At 44.3% G+C, this 16434-nt stretch overlaps 1 protein-coding gene across 1 annotated transcript in view; it reads right to left on the reverse strand.

Annotated features, from left to right (window-relative positions):
* Window positions 1-16434, reverse strand: part of PAPPA2 (pappalysin 2) — a 315881-nt gene that overhangs the window by 167744 nt on the left and 131703 nt on the right. Inside the window, exons 4-7 of the mRNA XM_086342421.1 lie at window positions 12694-12987; window positions 10887-11079; window positions 5904-6025; window positions 1786-2275 (exon numbers count right to left, since the gene is read on the reverse strand). Coding sequence (XP_086198547.1) covers window positions 1786-2275; window positions 5904-6025; window positions 10887-11079; window positions 12694-12987 — 1099 coding nt within the window. The remainder of the gene's footprint in view (window positions 1-1785; window positions 2276-5903; window positions 6026-10886; window positions 11080-12693; window positions 12988-16434) is intronic.

The raw sequence follows: 16434 nt of genomic DNA on the forward strand, positions 1-16434 counted from the left end.
TTTCACTATCCTCTAGTTCTAATTCAGAGAGCAAGTATGGAAAGAAAATTGCAGTAAAATTCAAGGTGAACGCTTTTCTTGACTCATTTGTAACTATGGCAGACTGAAAAGTGGCCACAAATTCTTCCCATCCCAGATGTATGCCTTTCTGTGATGTGACTTTACTGTTTCTCTCATTAAGAGATAGAATCAATTTTGTCACCACCAGAATCTGAAATTCTTTGTGATCTGTTTTGACTAGTGAAATGGTATCATGAGTGATACAAGCAGAGGCCTGAAAAGTATGAGAATTTGGGGACTTGCCCTTCCTGCTTCTGGAAAGCCTTCTACCACCATGAGGACTTCCTGGGTGGCATGAGTGGTAAAGAACCTGCCCACCAATGCAGGAGACATAAGAGATGCAGGTTCCATCCCTGGATGGGGAAGATCCCCTGGAGGAGGAAATGGCAACCCACTCCAGTCATCTTGCCTGGAGAATCCCATGGACAGAGGAGCCTGGCGGTCTACAGTTCATAGGGTTGCCAAGAGTCAGATATGACTGAAGCGACTGAGCACGGCGAAGCACCATGAGGACAAGCCCAGGCAAAGCCTCCCAGTGAAGGAGACATGTGGAAAGAGAACTTCATTCTCCCAGCCAGGCCAGCATCTTAGCTGAGCTTCATGTGTGCATGAGGTCATCTGGGGCCATGTAGCCTTGGTCAAGCTGGTCTGGATGAGTGCACCCAGCCAACACACAGAACCATGAGAAATGTGTTTGTTGTTTTAAACCACTATGCTTTGTGATGATTTCTCATGTGGCAAAAACTAACCAATACAGCACCTCTGATAAAACTTTTGTTTTACCCAGAGTTCTGCCCTCAGGGCAGCCTCTGAAAAAATTATGAGGTGAGGAAAATTTGCCTTTGGAGATACCAGCCTCCTACTTTTGAACTCTTTAAGCCAATGATCTTATCTTAGTCTGTGTCCCCTCCACTGAGCACACAGTGCCAGGAGCACTGAAGAACACTAAATGTAGGAAGAACAGAAGAAAAAGAAAGAGAAGGGTTGTAAGAGAAGGAAAGAGAGAAGGAGGGAGGGAGGAAATAAAGGAGGAGTGAAAAATGAAATTCATGAAAGTATAGTGTTTCAGGAACCCTAGGCTTCTCTGCTTAGCTGTGGAAGAGGTGACTATAACCTTTGAATGATATAGGAGCTGTGGCAGATTATTTAAAAGTTGCGGCAAAGATCAAAAATCAGGTGGTGTCACCAGATAGGAGTATCTGACTCTGATCAACTTATTTCTGGCAATTACTTTCAGCCCAACTGAAACATACATGCATGTTGCATCTGACTCTTTGCAACCCTGCAAAGAGTTGCAAGGCTCCTCTGTCCAAGGGATTCTTTAGGCAAGAATACTGAAGTGGGTTGCCATGTCCTTCTCCAGAGGATCTTCCTCACCCAGGGATGGAATCCAGGTCTCCTGCACTACAGGTGGATTCTTTACCATCTGAGCCACCAGGGGATACCAACATATCATTCACGGACCTCTTTTGTCCATAATCATAACGATGGCATCATCAATCAGGACATCCACTTTCCCTTTTCTGGGAAATATTTTTGTTCATCTCAGAGATGCCGCTTTAGAATAAAAGCCCCTCCGAGGGTCTGAATGTTTCTCCAAATAAGGGCATGTTGGAATGTAAAACAAACAAAAACAAAAAAACACAACAAAGAAAAAGGAAGCAAAACCCACTTCCAAAGCCTCAGGAGGCCCCACGGTTTAGAAAGCCCTGCTGCCCAACTCACGTGTCTGTGAACTTCCGGAGAGGATGCGTCACCACCACAGGCAAGCCACTGGCAAATGGGGGCTCACGGAGGACCTGGTATTTCACAGGCCTGCAGCCAGAACACAGGGGACTGTGGGGCTGAGAAGTCAGGAGAGCTGCGTCAATCTCCATCCGCTCATCAAAGGTGTAGACTTTCACCCCCACGACCTTCCCATCAACATGCAGTTTGATAGTGAGCGGTGTGTCACAGAAAGTGTCCAAGGGGCCCAGGTGCACAGACTTCTGGTGTTCCAGCAAGATCTCCGTGTCAAAGAGCACCGGGGAAGAGCCCATGGAGAGGTAGGTGACCCATAGGGTGAGAGTGTCAGCTTGGACCGGGTGCTGAAAGAGCAGCTCCAGGCTGCAGCCTTCCGCGGGGCAGGGGACCGTCATGTTCATGTGGTACAGGTGGAGCTCGGGACTCCAGGCCTGCAGGCTCGGCTCACAAGGCCGATCCACATCCGGAGGCCCTGAGGGAGACGAGCCAAAAGACAGATGCATCAGGAACCACCAATAAAAATCTGAAAATGAGTCACCCCTATCAATAGTCAGGAAAGAAAATGAAGAAGAAGAGAATTTTGAGCATATTCTTATAGGAACTGGTCAGCTTAGTAGGTTGGGGGATTTTCCTAGCAATAATACTGGAGTGGGTTGCCATTTCCTCCTCCAGGGTATCTTCCTGATCCAGAGATCAAACCTGCATCTCCAGCAGCTCCTTTATTGGGCAGGTGGATTCTTTACCCCTTGAGCCACCTAGGAAGCCCTTACTGAAGATAAAGCTCTAATGATTCTAAAGCACTCTGCTCCAAATCACCTCTGTCTGGTGCCCTTGAACAAGAGAAACCCAGCATGGCACTGAGAATGGAGTGACCCCAATCCTAAGTGGAAACATGAGGCTGATGGAGATAAGGTAAGCCTGAAAGAATCCTTGAGCAGGACTTCCCTGGTGGTCTAGGACTTAAGAGTCTGCCTGCCAATGCAGGGACACAGGTTCAGTCCCTGGGTGGGGAAGATTCCATATGCTTGGTACAACTAAACCCATGCACCACAACTCCTCAGCCCACGCTCTAGACCCAAGCTCTGCAACAACAGAAGCCACCGCAATGAGAAGCCTGAGCACCACAATGAAGAGTAGCCCCTGCTCGCTGCAACTAGAGAAATCCCACATGCAACAGTGAAGACCCAGCACAGCCAAAAATAAATAAATAAATAACTTTAAAATATTTTTAAAATTTAAAAAAAAAATTCTTGAGCCAAGAAGAACTATTTGTACTTAGTTTATTAATAATTTATGATAAAGCAATGCTTCTGAAGCCCTATTTTATTAATAAGGCCAATGTTTTTTTCAGGCTGTTGCTACACTGTTTAACTGTTGCTCTTCACAAAACTTTGATTCCCTAAGATCATACCTTAGAAAGCCTTCCAAAGGACTGTAAGTCAAACTTTAAAACCATACACTGAAATTTCCCCTTTAGTTCAGATATGTGTAAGGCAGGCGATCAGGAAACTGCCCGCAGGAAATAGAAACACTTTTCTTTAGTAGAAGAAAAAGGAGATTCAGTAGCCAGGTAGCCAAAAATGTAATGGTGAAAAATCAAAGATTGCTAACATATTAAGGTCATCTCTGTGGAAATAATCTATATACAAGGTGGTTTCCTTTTATATCCCACAAAGAGAATTAAAAGAAAACTGCTAAATTAAAAAAAACGTAGTTTGGCTCTGCTTGGTGCTGTGCATTAGCTGTGTGACTGTGGCCAGTCTCTCTAAGCCTTCGTGTCCTCATTTATAAAACAAGGCCTATTTAACCCTGCCTTACTTAGTAGTTCCTGGTGGCTCAGCTGGTAAAGAATCTGCCTACAGTGCATGAGACATGGGTTTGATCCCTGGGTTGGGAAGATCCCCTGGAGAAGGGAAAGGCTACCTACACCAGTATTCTGGCCTGGAGAATTCTGTGGACTGTATAGTCCATGGAGTTGAAAAGTCAGACAGGATTGAGTGACTTTCACTTTCACTTACTTAGTATAGAAGATCTGTACGATGTTTCATAGGAATATTTGCAAACTATATGTGCAAAAATAGAATGACTTATCCCTTCAGGATTTGGAAAACAATGTTCCATATCCCAGAGGAAATAAGTTCAAGTGTGTGTGTGTGTGTGTGTGTGTGTGTGTGTGTTACATCTTTCAGTCCCTATTGTTTTTTCCCTATATTATGAATCCATTCATTCATTAACTCAATAAAAATTGACTGTATACCTCTTTTATATCTAGCACTAAACTAGGTATCAGAGATTGAGTAATGAACAAGATAAAGATACTGACCACATATATCTTACTGTAGGGTGATAGGTGCAACAGTAAATAAAGAGGTGTAATTTCAAGTGGTAATGTCATCTCTGAAGAAAAATAAAGGAGGAAAAAGGACTAGAGAATGATGGGGTGAGACTGGGGGCTATTTCAGATCATGTAGCCAGGGAAGTTCTCTCCAAGAAGATGATATTTAAGCAGGGAATATATCTGGTTCAATTTTCTAATCTTTATAGTACTCATAATGTAGTTGGTGATCAATAAACGTCCAATAAGTATCATTAAATACATTTTGATCATATCTGTGTTTGTGTGTGTTCTGCTTGGGAGTCAATTCCTTTCATTTTATATATTTAAAATATGACTTGATTCTTCACCTGTTCAAAACAAAGGAATACCAGTATTTCCCAGCAGTATTTTCCAATAGTCATCCCCAAATACTAGCAGACTGCAGGCCCTTGGAAGCCAACTCCTCAACAGTAGCACTGTCTGTCAGAAAGTTTTTATTATGATCTCATGTGAAAAGATGGAGTGGAGGCCCTAAAAGCTAATTTGGTTTGCTTGGAGACACAATACAAGAGTTAGAAACCAGAACTTCTAATTCCTTTCACCTCTACCAGATAACTTTAAATTTTTCCAAGAATTAAAAAGGAAAAAGTACAGGGCCAGACAGTCAAATAGGCATTAAAACACTAGTGCAGGACAAACTGTTTGCCACAAGAATGGCCTTTTATGAAATGCCAGTCTCTAAATGAGTCCTGTGCCGTGCCAATGTAAATTTTATAGTCACTTTCCATTCTTCCCTGAAAACTCATTTGAAAAAAGTCCTATATGATCAGTCAGGTCAATTGTCTCCCTCCAGATTTCTCCTTCAGGCTCCTGTTGTTTGAGTAACTGGGAGCCCAAGGGGACATGGTAGATTCTTAGACCAACGTTCTCCTTTTTTTCTTATCAGAGTCAAGATTGCAAACTAACTCAAATAGGACCATGCCTAACACATCTGATTGAATTGTTTTACTCAAGAGAAGATGATGACTAGGTAAGCGCTGATGGTTTGATGGACCAAACAGGACAGTCATGATGGAAAAAGTCAAGCCATTCATCAGAAGATGCTGAAACTCATGTCAACAGCATATTTGGGACTTGAATTGGGATAGCATTCATGCTCTAATTTGCTGTAAGGCACTGATACACGTATGTGAGTGAATATGTAACTGAGAAGTTGGGGGGTGGGACAGGAAAGGGGACAACAGCTAAAAACATTTTCCCCTCCCAGAGCCTAGCTTAGATCACATCCAAAGCACAACCAGCACCACAGGTTAATAGACTCATAAAATAGCATAGATGAGAACGATGAGTTTGGAACACCTAGTCCACCCCACCCCCACCCCGGCTGGCTCAGTAAGTGTGCATAAGTGTTTCCTGACAGAGGCAGGGACGAGATCAGCTTACGTCATCCTGTGGCAAGGCTGTTCCATGGGCTGGCGGGCACAAATAGCATGATGTGCTGGAGCCAGCTCATCCTGAAGTCGTCCCCAGAGTTCTCCTCCCTCGGTCCCCCATCTGTCCTCTGACTCAGCACAGCCACCACCACCTTAAGCACAGGTGGGCCATCCGCACAAAGATCCCAGCCAGTCACTTGCAGATCCCTGGAGTTTTCCAGCAAACCATACACACAGACACACACACACACGCACACTGCCTTATTCTCACTGCCACCACTTCACCCTTTACCTCCACCCCCATTCTCAGTGGCCACCAAGGTGTAAATGAAAAAGCCATGGTCCTTTACCCACGGCCTCCTCTGGAGTCCAGTAACCTGAGGAGTCACACACACGCTGGGAGGAAGCCGTGTGCACGTACTGACGGAACGTGCCATCTTCAGTGCAGGCGCCACACACGCTGCCCGGGGCCCTGCGAAAACAACGCGGGGGGTGGAGATGGGAAGAATAGGTCAGATGGACTGGGACAACAAAATTCAGATGACTTTTGGGGCAGGGAAGTGACAGTGGGTATGGAGGCCCTGGGGGGTAACTGGGAACACAGCTCTTTCGCAACTCACTCCCTTCTTGTATAGACCTCACCTTTGCAAAATTCAGAGTGACATGAAAATCTCAAGGTTATGAAGCAGAAGAATTTAACTAAGTCATAAAGGAGGCCTGTGGAGATGAAAGAGGACTTCTATCCCAGCAATGGTCAACACAAAATAATTACAATCTGAATCTTTCAGCATAAAACAGCTTTTTTGCTGATTCTCAATAAGTCAGCCAGAGGCTCCTTGCATTCCCCTGAGTAAAACGAACAGCAGTTTTCACAGTAAACTTACTAGCTATATGTGGTCTTATGTTTTAACACTCCACTTTTTAATCACACATGTAAGGGTCATGTGAAATATAATGCCTCTTGGTTCTCCAACACCTATGGGGATATGCCTAAATTCCTGATCATGACCCAAGATCCTTCAGAGAAGAGCTCTAGCCTTACCTCCTTCAGTTTCTTCATGAATTTTATGTTCCCATCACAATAACAAATCACCACTTCACAAAAACATCCTACCGATCACACAGTTCCATGAAACATGATGTACTCTCTCCTGCTAAGTCGACTTTCCAAGCTTCTTTATTTAGCAAGCTCCTATTCATCCCTCAAAACCTATGCAAGTGTATCCCCTGCAATGGTACTTAGCCTGACTCCTCTGGATGACCAGCACTCTCCCCTCTGGGCACCCACTACATCTTCTAGCTCCCATCTTGGGACACTGATATTTGGTATTGACAATCCCCATTCCCATTCCTTCTCCTGGAGGGGTTCCAGGCTGAGCTCTATTCTTTCTGTGCCTAGCAGTTAGGACAGAGACTGGTCTAAGCGGTCCCTCAGTGAGAGCTTGTTCTGTGGGCATCCTTGAGACTATTAATAAGACTATGAAGAGCTCTTCAAGCACCATATCTTGAAGAGTAATGTAAATAGCTAAATAGCAAGGGTAAATCACTTGATGAAGCCTGTTTCTGATACTTAGAATTTTTTTAAATTTATTGAAGTCTCAGTTCGGTTCAGTCACTCAGTCGTGTCCGACTCTTTGCAACCCCATGAATTGCAGCACGCCAGGCCAGCTGTTATATAATATTATATAAGTTCTAGATATATAAACAGTGATTCAGTTTTAAAGGGTATACTCCATTTACAGTGATTATGAGATATTGGCCATATTCCCCATGATGTACAGCATATCCTTGTAGCTTATTTTACACGTAATAGTTTGTGGAAACCCCACTGTGAATGATCCATCTGCAAACAGAGGTACCGAATCAAGGTCTCTCAAGAAGCAGCAAGAGAAAAGTAAAATCCAATAATATGGTAGAAAAACAGTATTGTCAAATAAGGGTAATGATTGTGCTACTGAAAGGTTGCTGCTGTGAGCTGTGTGTTACGCCGGGATTCGTGACCTCCGGAAGAGAGGATTTTGATTTAGGGTCAGAGACCAGGCTCGACTACTTGGACCCTTTTCTGTAGCAAAGTTCTATTAAAGTATAACAGAGATTGGAAAAGCTTCTGACATAAACATCAGAAGGGGACAGAAAGAGTGCCTGCTTGATAGTTTTTAACAAGGTGTTTTATGCTTGTTTAAAGTGAAAGTCACTCAGTTGTGTCCAACTCTTTGTGACCCCATGGACTACACAGTTCATGGAATTCTCCAGGCCAGAATATTGGAGTGGGTAGCCTTTCCCTCCTCCTGGGGATCTTCCCAGGGATCAAACCCAGGTCTCCTACATTGCAGGCAGATTCTTTACTAGCTGAGCCATTGTCTGTTAGCTTCTAATCAGATAAAGATCAGATCAGATCAGTCGCTCAGTTGTGTCCAACTCTTTGCGACCCCATGAATCGCAGCACACCAGGCCTCCCTGTCCGTCACCAACTCCCGGAGTTCACTCAGACTCACGTCCATCGAGTCAGTGATGCCATCCAGCCATCTCATCCTCTGTCATCCCCTTCTCCTCCTGCCCCCAATCCCTCCCAGATTCAGAGTCTTTTCCAATGAGTCAACTCTTCACATGAGGTGGCCAAAGTCCTGGAGTTTCAGCTTTAGCATCATTCCTTCCAAAGAAATCCCAGGGCTGATCTCCTTCAGAATGGACTGGTTGGATCTCCTTGCAGTCCAAGGGACTCTCAAGAGTCTTCTCAATCAGATAAAAGAAACACCTTAAGCCTGAGGGAGTTTCACCAGGCTGCTCTTCCACGATATGCATTTTTGAGATAGGAGGGCAGGAGGTGTGTCATCCCCTGGCCATAAAACAGTTGCAATGAATACTGGTTTGTTGAGCCATTATCGACCCAAGGTTTGAGAAAAGTGAAAAAGTTAGTCTTAGGTGGAACCATTTTGAAGACAGGCAGTTCCAAAGCAGATAACATAGTTTCATTAACATAGCTTAAGAAAAACATTTCCATAAGAAAAACACATCGATTAGCTCAAGGCAGAACCAGGTGTCTTCAACATAGAATTAAAAGAAGCCTCTTTCAATTCTGTGTAGAGGAGGAAATACACTTGCTGTCTATTTCCTCCTGCCGCTTGGGGACCTCTGGCCTTCCTACCTGTTACCCTCTCACTACCAGCTGCTGTGTATTAAGCACACTATTGTGTGCTTAATACCTGGCATTGTCCCACGAGATGCTTTTCATAAATTATTTCTCATCCCTGTTTACGAGTGAGGATACTCAGGCTCAGAGAGATGAACTGCCTACAGTCAGAAATTTCTTAATTTCTCTGAGCAAATTCCCAAACACCATCAAGTGTCCAGGACTTTGGCAATGAAAAGGTGTCATTAACTGCAACCCGTGACTGCAGTCAGCACTCACGGCCGCTGCGGACACAATTCCAAACCACAGTTCCCTGATGCACTTGGCTCTTCCGGGGCCGCCGCTGAGTGCGTGGTTGGGCTCTCTCTGACATAAGGATTCCAAATACCTACTGGAGAGGAGTAAACACAACTCCAAGCATGACACAAATCCCTGAGAACGTGACGTGAGTCTCCCCGACACACGTGTCGTGAGGCCTCGGCGCTGTGGCCCACCTCGCTGAGAAAAGGAAGCCAACTGCAGCCTTTGCTGCCAACAGCCTCGCAGCCAGCCAGCAGTGATGTCTGCTTTATCGTAACGTTTGTACCAGAGAGAGAATTGAAAGATTAAATTGTTTACACATGTTACATAAACTGATGTAAAAACGTGGGTTTGCACATACCCAGGGAGGGCCTACTGTTCAGCCAGAGCCACCCAAGGTCACACTCGCAAGAAGAGGTTTCTTCCACACATCACAGAGATATAGGTCAACTCACAAAAGGGGTCTGTGAGAGCTTGGGGGCTGATGAAAATCGAAACTGCTTTATAGGCTTGTGAGTCTAAGTACCATCATGCAGTAAGGCTAGCAAAGTACCAAGACCCCAGAAGGCTGGGAAAGCCACTTTGCAAAATGATTCACCTGCTTCTTCCCATCCCTGTCTCTGCCTGTCCTCTCTCCTAGGTTTTCGGAAAAGCTGGAATACACGGGAACATGCTTCAGGGACACTCATCTCCTCAGCAGGGATCTGACACCCAGAAAGGTGTCACACAGATGAGGGGCTATCCACCTGCTCAATGAGAAAGCCCCAAATTCAAAGAAACAATCTATTCCACATCCTCCACTTCTGAAATTCCCGGGGATGTACCCAGTTCACCTCTACCCTGCCTTGGATTGCTCACTGATACAGCAGGGATTGGGCTCACCGCGAGAATTAAAGAAAATAATTTCAGGTAAAACATCTCACATAGTGAATGCCTCTCACACAGAAGGCCCCAGTAAACCACGACCACTGGTTATTTAGAAGACAGTGGCAGGTTTTGGGAAAATGGACAGCAGGTCGTGGATGGGGTTCCGACCCTTCCCCATTAAACGACATCCCCCATCTTCCCACCAATTGTCAGAGATCACCCTTTTCCTTCCATCTCTCTTTGCCACAGAAATGTTCCTGGTAATCATTACAGCAATATGCAGAGGATGAATAAAAACCAACTTTAGCTAGAATGATTCTCTTCACTAAATATGAATTAGGTGTTTATTGTGGCAGGCCAAGAAACCAAGATAACAGAAAGCAGTTCTGCCCCCTTGGAACTACCAGTTGAGCAGTGGAACAGACAGGAAAATGAACAGATAATGACAATTGCACGAGATATAATAGCCATAACTGAGGCAGGCACAGGGTATAACAAGATAGAAAAGAGGCATTAGAAACACCCACCCAAACCAGTTAAGCCCCTGATACATGGCTTGAATAGGCCAGTTACCCACCCAGCCCCAGAATTGCCTGGAGGAAGACGGTGCACTTCCCTTCATCCAGACACTACTGCGCAAGTAGTAAGCCCCTTACTACTGTTCTCCATCCTTACTCCAAGCATAACAGCTGACCTGGGCAGGAAGCAAGTGCCGTCCCAGTTTTGCCAGATCATTGTTACCACGTTTGTCAACCTCTTCACAGCTCCTGGGACCATGCCAGATGTGACATAAGGAAACATCGGAGATGCCCCTAGCCAAGGAGCAGGCACACATGATGCAGTGTTGGCTTACGTGAGAGCCCCAGGAACCCTGCTCAGGAGATAAGGATGGAGCAGGGAGGCCGACGCAGCCCTGAGCAATGGTGCACACTTATTGTTACAAACTGGGGTTCCCCCAATTTCACATTCTTTCCCTCATTCATAAGAAACGCCACGGAGAAAGATACCAGCTCACCCACAGCCAGCGCCTTCTCACCTGTCATACATAACTCCACTAATAGGAGGCAGCCAGTGGATAGTGAGGGACTTTTGAGTCTGCCCGATGACCATGGGGGGGATGGGGATGGGGGTGGGCTTCTGGCTCTGGCTCCACTGCTGATATACAAGGTCCAGATAGCAGTGCATTCGGGCCACCTGGTTGGGGGTGAAGTTGTCAGTGCAGTCATCGTCTGCGGAGACAAAAAAAGGGAACAAGAGAGATGGAGGCTTTACCCTGAGAAGTCCACCAAAGTGGGGATAGATTTTGCCAGAAAGTATCTAGGCTGGAGATGGGAAAGAGAAGGCAGAGAAGAGCAGTGGCTTATCTCTAAAGCAAATTGGGCTTGATGTTTACCTTGGGCTGGGCCAGTGAGAGACTCAAGCCCTGCGGTACAGGTTGCTCTGAGCTGACACTGTTTATCCAGGAAACCACAAGATGGCAGTGTTTCAGCGTATGACCCTTTATCCATGACCGTGTGTGGAGTTAGACACCTGCTTCATGCCTGGGGACTTTGGCCAAGGTTAGTGAGCATTCAGTGGAGATGCTCGAGGAAAGAGGGCCAAAACGTCAAGGAGGCATCACACCTGGGAGTGGTGATCCCCAACTTCCTTTTGGAGCTGCAAAATTCCCCATTAGGGACACTTTTCATAAAGTTAGAAAGAGAGTTATCTTAGTTTCCAGGTCTTTTTCCATGAAAGCACACACAACACTCTCCTTACTTCTTAGGTGTTTTCTCTCTCCACTTCAAAGGTGGTGTCTAAAGAGCTCTGCCCTCCGCACCCCATTGCCTTGTCCCTCTGCCCTGGAAAGGGACACTGCTGGAGGGCTGGTCCTCATGAATTTTATGTACCTGAATCATGTGCCTAGATTAGATTTAGATAGGAATATATTGATGGGTCATGGACAGGACTAGTTCAGCACTCTCTTCCCTTCAAAGGCACGGCCAGCTTCTTATCATTTACCTTTTTGGGGGGAGGGGGTGGTTTTGGAACTTATGACCAAGTCCCTGAACCTTACAGAAAAATTACTTCTTTCCTTCACCACCAGGATAAGTCATCGAATCACATCACTCCTCAATTTTAGGGATAAATGTAAGTCCATTATCAGGAGATGATGACTAGTATTGCTTTTTGACAGAAACAGGAAAGATGTGGAAGGATAAAGAAGAAGCATAATCCAAGACAACAAAACCAGACACTAAAGTTGTCCCCAGGACCAGGAAATTACCATTTTTAAGTGAGACAGCACCATTTTTTATAGGAAGACTAAGAATCAGCCCTTGGCTAGTGTTGGAAGAGGAGAATCTGATACTTTTAAAAATAACATAAAAGAAAAAGGAACTCTGAGCCTAACATTAACCAGAACCATCTTTCTGATCAACTTCAAAACCAGTAAAAACAGCCACCTTGACCCAAAAACCTCTTTCTCCATCACTTTTGGACTCTCCTTCAGAGTAAATCCCTAAGAATGTGGCAAAGAAGCAGGATAACCAAGTTCTAGAGGTCAAGGGGCTCTCAAGAGAGTGTTTGACTTTGTCTCTCTCTTTAACTATCTGTGTCAGAGGTGTGTTTTTCTTTTAGTTTTTAGTGGAGGAGAATGTAGTCAATGAGACTAATCCAAACTTCAATATTTCTGTAAGTTCTTCAAGAACATGAAAATAAATGCCATGATAAATACACTTCAATTCTCTGGCATGAATGACTCTTGATGATACTCTCTAATTCTCATACCTCCACCCTCCCAGCCAGCAAAGGCCTCCATGTAATCTTAACAGAAAAGAAATCCATCAGGACATTGGTGATACCTGTATAACTCATGTAGTTGTTGAATGGAGCCCCTGGGAAGTGGGTGAAGCCACAGGTGTCATTGGCAGGCTCTGGGTTCTGGCACAGCTTACTCTTGGGAGTGGGGGCAGTGTCAGCGCAGAGGTCTCCTGTCTCCATGGATGGCACAGTCTCCCTGCAGGGGTCATCACAGGATTCTCTCTCACTGACCCCTTTGAAGACATGGTAGAGTCCCAGGACATGCCCCACCTCATGGATCATGATGTTGGTGTGGCCAGGCATGCCATAATAGGCTGGGTTGAGGACAACACCACCTGCAATGGAAGGTTTGCAAAATATCTCTAAGCATAGAATGAATAACCAGCCTCTGCCTTCTGGAAACAGTGTTCATTTCCAGCCTCTAAGGGGAACAGTTTATAACTTCTAGTGGCATTCAGCCCCTGCTCTTCCCTTTTGCCACAAACACCTTCTGAACTAATCAGTAAACATGTCTCTAACCTTTGTCTTGGGTGAGTGTTGTACTGGACACCAGGGATAACAATACGACAAGGCGACATGAGAGAAGGCCAAGATTCTGAGCCCTGGTTGCATATTAAAATCACCTCACAGCGTTGAAAAATACAGATGTCCAAATGCCAGCCCCAGTGAAATGAATAGCTGAGGATAGGGTACATGACTCAATATTTTTTAAAACTTCCCAGGTTGAGAGCCATTGGTCTTAAATGAAAGCACATGCAATTCTCTGAGGACTTGAACAGCTATCTGACGTTCTAGAAGATCAGTTCTGCTGTCTGTAAAGTAGAGATAATAACACTCCTCTTCTTTTGTTTAAAGCATTTGGCATATTGAAAGAGTTCAGTAAGTGACAGTTGTACATGTTGCTTCTGATTTTATGATCCATGCTCTCAAGGAACTAACAACCACTGAGACAAAAGAGACGTCCAACTGAACTATCATGAAATTCCAAATGTCACAAGCTCTACAGGGAATATGCTCCACCCTCGTTTCGCCCAGTCTCCCCAAGAACACCAAGAGAGATATTTCAGAGAAGAGTTCATTACATCCAATATGGACTTGGACGAAACAGCCAGTGGCATCACTGTTGTTACAAAAGAAAAGGCTTAGGATCTCTGAGTGTCCTAACTTCTGTCTAGTCCCTGCTTTTCTCCTCTTCCCATGGAAGACTTTCCTTTTTCACCCCTAAACATTATCAGGATCAGACCAATTCTCATCTCCAGGACCTGAAACAGCATGTCAACAGGTCTGGACCAACCGACCCTAGGCTTCAGAGTCACCTTAGCTGTGTTTGCAGGCTGGCCCCCCGCCTTGTGTCCTAGATCCGATCCTAGTTTCCAGGACTTGCTTTATTCCTCATACCTAAGCCCTTTGTATATCAGTAGTCAGCTGAGTAGAGCAGGAGCCCCCAGAAGAATCCCTCTGCCTTTCTTTTGCCAGATGATATTCCATATGATCCACCCTGAACTCTATGCAATACCCGAGAGAGAACTACTTTACATGGTTTTACGGGCAGAACACAATCACCAGGGTATCCAGCATCATATCCATTGGTTTCTGTAATGGGCAGCTCAGTGTGCCTTTTTAGTGACTACTTAATTTGCAGGATAGTTTTTATTTTTTTAAATTTAAATTTATTTACTTTAATCGGAGGCTAATTACTTTACAATATTGTATTGGTTTTGCCATACATCAACATGAATCCGCCACGGGTGTACACAGGCTCCCCATCCTGATCCCCCCCTCCCACCTCCCTCCCTGTACTATCCCTCTGGGTCATCCCAGTGCACGAGCCCCAAGCATCCTGTATCCTGCATCGAACCTGGACTGGTGATTCATTTCTTATATGATATTATACATGTTTCAATGCCATTCTCCCAAATCATCCCACCGTCTCCCTCTCCCACAGAGTCCAAAAGACTGTTCTATACATCTATGTCTCTTTTGCTGTGCAGGACAGTTTTTAAATCCAAGTTCTAGTTTCTTCCAGTCTAGTCAGTCATGCTGACATCAACCAAGGCATGTTTAGAATTGTCCTCAGATATACTGTCTACTTTCACATCTAAAATAAAAGTAGTCCCTTGTTTATCATTTCTATTACTTCCAGTAAAAAAAAATCAACATTAGTCTTTTATAAAAATGTATTTTGTATAATTTTATTCATTTGTACATCATTATTATGTCAATATAAAGTTAAAAAGAAGTTTGAAAACAGATCTATTTTTAAAAAATCCAGGGTGCCTAGTATTTGAATAAACCTGGGGAAGTGAAATATGTTCACTTCTCAAGATGCCTTCCCTTTCACGTTTACATATCCAGTTTTAGTAATAATCATCACTGAAGTTCATACTCCATTATGCTCTCAGTTCTTCAACAGCAATATCAACCTTCACATCAATGAAGATTGTAAGAGAATACATTTCTGTTCTCTGAAAAATACCTACATCAATTTGTCAGATATCAAACTTTGAAAGACTGTAACTTGCCGAAAGTTTTGAGTGTCTATGCTAAGTAGCCTTTCCCAAATTGTATTTATAAACTCCGGTCCTGGGTGATACTTTGCAAAAAAAAAGTAGTATCAGTGGTTAAATGTGCTTGAGAAAAATGTGCCATACCAACCTTCTGAAGATTCACATGGTACCTGAGAACTGTTACATTAAAAGTTCTAAAAAGTCCTACAACAATGTTCTTTAATCCTTTGTCCCCATACTTGTTTGGACATGGAACTCGTTTGGGACAGAATACTTTTTGTCATCTGGAGTACTGAATTACTTGGAGCACAATTCATGAAATACTAATCCAAGGACCAAAAAGCTTCCCAATCAGTAGTTATTTTCTATCCATATTCTTGCCCCTGAGCAAATATCAAATAGCTCTCATCCTATGGTCAGTCTAGCCCAAGTCCTCTTGGGATCTCCTCCAGCAGTAGAGAAAGGAACTAGAGCTGAAAGAAAGAAGTAAGATTCCAGGAAGAGGGGCTGGCAAAAGTAGCATGTGTCAGTGACACAGGGCTGGCAGGCAGTGAGGCCCCAGGGCACTCAGAGTGGATACGAGTGTGGTCATGATAACAGTGGGCTTCTTAGCAATCTCTCAACCTCTAGAAGTCTGTGCCTCAAGTCTAGATAAGATTTCTCCAAACCCAAAAATATTTAGTCTCCTTTCAGTCAACTTGGTTATTTATAAGAGGAAGAAGAAGTGTAAAAATGCAAATCATCAACCCTGCCAGAAAGTCTCCTCCATGCTCAAGACAACTGGCCAGAGTTCTCCTCCACTATACCTTCAAGATATATTATCAAAGAAGGAGAATATAGATTTAACTAGACAGCACTTAAATTTTAATGCAAAGCAAAAGCCTTTGAACATATTTTCTCAGAGTTACGTTTTTGATTCCAAAGACTTCTAGCCCCAAATTATCTGTATGGAATGCCTTGTAATGAGTTTAGTTACTAGTCACTGAGTCATTTCTGATTCTTTGCAACCCCATGGACTGCAGCCTGCCAGGCTCCTCTGTCCACGGAATTCTTCAGGCAAGAAAACTGGAGTGGGTAGCTATTCTCTTCTATCTTCCCAACCCAGGGATAGAATACAGGTCTCCTGCATTGCACACAGATTCTTTACTGTCTGAGCCAACAGGGAAGCCCCTTAGTTACTATATGTGGCTTAAATAGCATACTACATATTCTCATTGAGGAGTGAGTGCTGTGCACACCAATACCTGTTAAGGAAAAAGTACAAGACCCTGGACC

This window comes from Bos grunniens, chromosome 16 (assembly GCF_055505025.1).
Source record: "Bos grunniens cultivar Pamir isolate PY7600 chromosome 16, Bosgru_T2T1.0, whole genome shotgun sequence".
NCBI classification, from domain to species: domain Eukaryota; kingdom Metazoa; phylum Chordata; class Mammalia; order Artiodactyla; family Bovidae; genus Bos; species Bos grunniens.